Source organism: Geospiza fortis, unplaced genomic scaffold (assembly GCF_000277835.1).
Source record: "Geospiza fortis unplaced genomic scaffold, GeoFor_1.0 scaffold186, whole genome shotgun sequence".
Taxonomy (NCBI): domain Eukaryota; kingdom Metazoa; phylum Chordata; class Aves; order Passeriformes; family Thraupidae; genus Geospiza; species Geospiza fortis.
Genome location: NW_005054331.1, coordinates 1,933,073 through 1,938,312, shown reverse-complemented (window position 1 = coordinate 1,938,312; position 5,240 = coordinate 1,933,073). Strand labels below are relative to the sequence as shown.

The 5,240-nt window shown below is 39.8% G+C and overlaps 1 protein-coding gene across 1 annotated transcript; it reads left to right on the top strand.

Moving 5' to 3' along the window:
* Positions 1-9: 9 nt before the first annotated feature.
* GALNT4 (polypeptide N-acetylgalactosaminyltransferase 4) lies at positions 10-4,781 on the top strand. Its single transcript, XM_005421584.2, has one exon. The coding sequence runs from the start codon at positions 194-196 to the stop codon at positions 1,943-1,945; it is 1,752 nt and encodes a 583-aa protein (XP_005421641.1). The 5' UTR covers positions 10-193; the 3' UTR covers positions 1,946-4,781.
* The last annotated feature ends 459 nt before the right edge of the window (positions 4,782-5,240 follow it).

The window sequence follows — 5,240 nt, the reverse complement described above, 5'->3', positions numbered from 1 at the left end:
CTGCCGCCCCTCTCCCCAGCGGTCCCCCTGGAATCTACCGGGCCCACCACGGAGGGCTGGCTGCAAACTCTGCTGGCGTCCCGAGCCCGAGGCTGGGGGTGCCTGCAGCCCCATACTCCCTGGGGGCGTGGGGAGAAGCCGGCAGGAGTTCACGGACCCCTCTTTGCCAAGGAGCTGCTTTTAACTATTTAAGATGAGGATTCGTCTGGCGAGAAGATGGACGTGGATCCGCAAAAGCTGCGTGTTCCTCGGCTTCTTAATGATCGCTTACTTTGTAGTCGAGCTGTCGGTTTCTTCCTTCGGTGCCTCCCTCGCCGGCAAGAGCATCACTAGAGGGAAATGGGAGAGGCGCTTTTCTGACGGAGCAGAAAAAGCTGTTGATTTGGCTCGTCCAGTTTATGACAAACCCCCACCCGATCCTTATGCTCCAGGAGAATGGGGTAAACCGTCTCGCCCCCAGCTGAGTCCTGAGGAGCAGAAACAGGAAGAAGAGCTGATTGAGAAGTATGCAATAAATATTTATTTAAGTGATAAAATTTCTCTCCACCGGCACATTGAAGATAATCGACTGAGTGGTTGTAAAACTAAATCTTACAACTACAGAAGACTGCCCACAACATCTGTTATAATTGCTTTCTACAATGAAGCCTGGTCAACCCTGCTGCGGACGATACATAGTGTTCTTGAAACATCACCTTCAGTGCTTCTGAAAGAAATTATACTGGTGGATGACCTGAGTGATAAAATGTATTTGAAGGCTGAACTGGAAAAATACATAAGCAGTCTGAAAAGAGTTCGCTTGATAAGAACCAACAAACGAGAAGGATTGGTTCGTGCACGCTTGATTGGTGCTACCTTTGCTACCGGTGATGTTCTCACATTCCTAGATTGTCACTGTGAATGTGTTTCCGGCTGGCTGGAACCACTGCTCGAGAGGATTGCTGAGAATGAGACTGTTATTGTTTGTCCTGTCATTGACACCATTGACTGGAAAACATTTGAATACTACATGCAAACGGCAGAGCCCATGATTGGGGGCTTTGACTGGCGGCTGACATTCCAGTGGCACTCGGTGCCTAAACACGAACGTCTCCGGCGTAAGTCGGAAACCGACCCCATCAGATCCCCAACTATGGCTGGTGGCTTGTTTGCTGTCAGCAAGAAGTATTTTGAGTACCTGGGAACCTATGATACAGGAATGGATGTTTGGGGAGGGGAGAACTTAGAATTATCGTTTCGGGTTTGGCAGTGCGGAGGCATGTTGGAAATTCATCCATGCTCCCATGTGGGCCATGTGTTTCCAAAGCGTGCGCCCTATGCTAGACCAAATTTCCTTCAGAACACAGCACGTGCTGCTGAGGTGTGGATGGATGAGTTCAAAGATCACTTTTACAACAGAAATCCTTCAGCAAGGAAAGAAAACTATGGAGACATTTCTGAAAGAAAGATTCTTAGGGAGCGTTTGAAATGCAAGAGTTTTCACTGGTATTTAAAAAATGTATTTGCCGAGTTGCATGTACCAGAAGATCGTCCTGGCTGGCACGGCGCTATCCGCAGTGCAGGAATACCTTCAGAGTGCCTTGACTATGTCTTACAGGAGCATAATCCTACTGGGTCTCACCTGTCTCTCTTTGGCTGTCATGGTCAGGGAGGCAACCAATTTTTTGAATATACATCAAATCAGGAGATTAGATTTAACTCTGTAACTGAGCTATGTGCTGAAGTCCCTGAGCGTGAAGACTTCATAGGTATGAGGAGCTGCCCAAAAGATGGATCTCCTGTCCCAGAAATTATTATCTGGCACTTCAAAGAAGATGGGACTATTTATCATCCTCATTCGGGGAAGTGCCTTACTGCTTATCGTACGACTGAGGGGCATGCTGATGTGCAAATGAGAACTTGTAGTGCCGGAGATAAAAATCAGATTTGGAAATTTGAGAAATAAGCACTACTGGTAGTATGAATCGGATGGACTGTGATCTCCAAGCTTTTTACATGCGAGCAGATAGCAATGTTTTATTGAATACCTTGGAATCTTTTCACATCTGTCTGTAGTGGTATAGAAACTGTCTATTATGATGAACTGTATGGAAAGCAAAAGTAAATAGTGGAGTTTGGTTTTTAAAACATGGATTAGAACATCTAATGCCTTTTATTTTTGTAAAATTTTGATCCATTATTACTTTCCTCAGTCTTGATTATAAAACAAAGGCTTCTGAGGGTACTGAAGCGGGATTTTTTTAATCTTAAAATTATGCAGTAATCCTGTGAGATAATGTTCCATGTAAACAAAAAATTTTTACTTACAGAAGTAAAAGCTAAGGTTCTTGCAGTGGTATTAGCCGACTGTGTTACAGATACATTATAAAATATGTGTCTAACACCCTAAGTAATGCTACAGTAGCATGTGATTGAATGGACATTGATGTGGAAAGTTGAATCCAAGCCTTGTAATGGTCTGCATTTTTCTGGGAATGTACAGGCTGTTAAGGGTACTATATTATACAGAAGAATAGGAAGTTTATTTACTAGAAGGGCTTTGGCACTGCTTTGCAGTCTTGTACCTATTGTAAAAGTCTTACCCCATGGGGCTTAGTCAGGAGCCCTCATGCATTTAGAGGAGAGTGTGGTAGCAGTGGAACCAAGGACATGCTGGTGTTACCAGAAATGGAAGAAATAGGGATGGCTGCAAGTAAGAATTTTGTTTAAAGGCAGTGGAGAAGGAAAGGAATCACAAAATTGCCTTAGCTACTGCTGTTTCTCAGCTATATATTTAATGTATACGTTGCTTCTCTGTAAGCTTTTCCATGTTCAGCTCCATATCTTAGGGACACAAAAGTTATGTGCTCTTTTGTGGTGGTTTTTTGTTGTTGTTGGTTTTTTTTCATTAGGTCTGTCAGCAGGGTAGAGAAAGGTAACAGGGGAACGTTTGGGCTGTTTTATTTTGCTTTTTGTGTTTTGCCAACAGCTGGCTTGGGTCAGCCCTAGGAAGAGTTTTGAAATAATACAGCATAAGTTGCCTGTTTCTAGTCAAAACAATACCACTGGAGACCTTGGGTAAGACTGGGAAGCTGAAGCTTCTGACATGAAGGGAGTTGAGAAGACAAAGGAAAACACTAAGATTTGTTGGTGATACAAATAATTACTTGTTTAGAATGTTTTGTTTTTTCTGTTATGCTGGGTTTTTGAAGAATACTGATTCTCGAATAGTGTCTCTTAGTGTCCCTAATCTGTTTTGATAGTGATTACAGATGGTAGATGTGATAGATATATTGCGTACTTGAAAAAAAATCTTGCATTAGTATCTGTATTTTAGTCTCATAAGATTTAAGTTGAACACTTTTCTTAGTGTGTTGGGCATTCCAGCTGTTTTTATTACTCTCACTGAAGTGATAAATGTTCTTCAGTAGCCATAGTGTAGTAAGTCTTTACATGGTAGGTAAAAACTTAAGCTAGTGAGCATTGAGGAATGTAGTGGATGTAGATTTGCTACAGGTGTTAGTAGGTAGAAGGGTTAAAAAGGGACAAGTGAGACGTGATATAGTAGAAGTTTTGCCAAAAATAAAGTAAGTTATAACATATTCTTAAATTGTAGTGACTTGAAAGCTTGAAAGAGGTTTGGGTGGAAGCAGGTCAACATAGAAGATGGACAGAAGAAAATTTGGAGCTTGTAATGCAGCATTGAGTCATGCTAAAAATGCTTGCCACTGTGTGGCATGGATTCTTTTAAGACTTTAATTTATTTTTAGGCAGTTACTTGCAATTTCATTTCTTTCCCCCTTTATCTTCCTTTTCCCCCTAAGTTGAGTTTTTGTTGTTAGTGGTTTTTTTGTTTGTTTGTTTAAAAAAAAGGGAACTTTTTACTACATAAGGGAAACATTCCTGAAAAATTGCATTCCACTTTGCAGCAGAATTTCTTTTGTGTACCTGCAAGTTACGAACCATTTATTGAATTTTAAAAGGCAGCCAGTCATTAGGTACTGGAGCAATAAATTATATAAAGTATGTGCTTTTGTGAAAGCTGTAGGCTGCTTTTCTGTAGGCTGTTACATTCAATAGAAATGACAGGGAAAAGGCCTAGGTTCTCTTATGTGGCAGATCATAAATAGTGTGTGCAATGCATGTTTCTTCAGATGAAAGTAATTAAATGGTATGAATACAGACTATGCAAATTTTATACGGTTAATTTTTTAGCACTTGGCAAAAACTACTTTTTGTATAAAGAAGTACTTTCAAGTTAAACCTGACATTCAAAGTGTTCCTTATCTATTTAAGCAATAATTATAAGTGAATATGCCTCTGAGTTTGAAAAGTTATTCTCTCTATGTATCTGAACCCTTCCTCCTCCCCATGACCTCCCTTTCTATTTTTGGAGTGATTTAGAAACAAACTGGGGAGAAAAAAAAGAAAACCAAATTAAATTACCTGTCCCTAAAAAAAGAAAAAAAATAAAAAACCTTCCCAATGGGAATAAAAAATGTGAATAAAAGGAGGAGAGACTAGAGCAAGAGAGAGAGAGAAAGAAAGAAGGAAAAAACGGACAACACCTTACCATTTCAATACTCCTATCCAATTATTTTTCAGTATGTAGAGATTTCTGGAAAATCTGAAAATCTGAATAGTTTTCTATTCTGTTAGACTTTGAAGATTTGGTGAATGCTTGTATATATTTTAAACTACTGATTCTAAGTGACTTTAAAAAATTGAATGTAAACTTTACACTGAATAAATGTGGAGGGCTTTGGGATTTCTTTTGAAAAAATAAAATCTAGAAAATTAAATGTTGGCTAGTGTGCTGATTCCTCTCAGTTCTTTTCCTCTTTTGTACATGCATACAGAATGCAACTAAATCTGCCAATAACTTGAATTTATGGGAGTTATTAAAAGTTCTTCATATTTTATCCAATGTGCTTAGAGTTCCAGATTGGCTTTTTTGACAGAAGTTCAATTAATAATAATTTTTCTCCAAGTAGGAAATCTTGCAATTCATTGCAAAATGTGTTTGCATTGTGAAGTTGTACTGTATCATTGAGAGCTGCAGGGTTCCTGTAAAGTGTGGGGGTTTGTTGGCAGTGGTAGGGTTTGAATATTCACACACCCATCGTTTGTGCTGTATTCCATCTGCCCTGTAATTCTTGCACTGAGTGATTAATTATATTGGAGATGCTTCAGTATTTTGAGAGATGTACATCGAGCTGTTAAAGCCTGTCTGAGTTTGTCTCTTTTGATCTTTGCCCAAC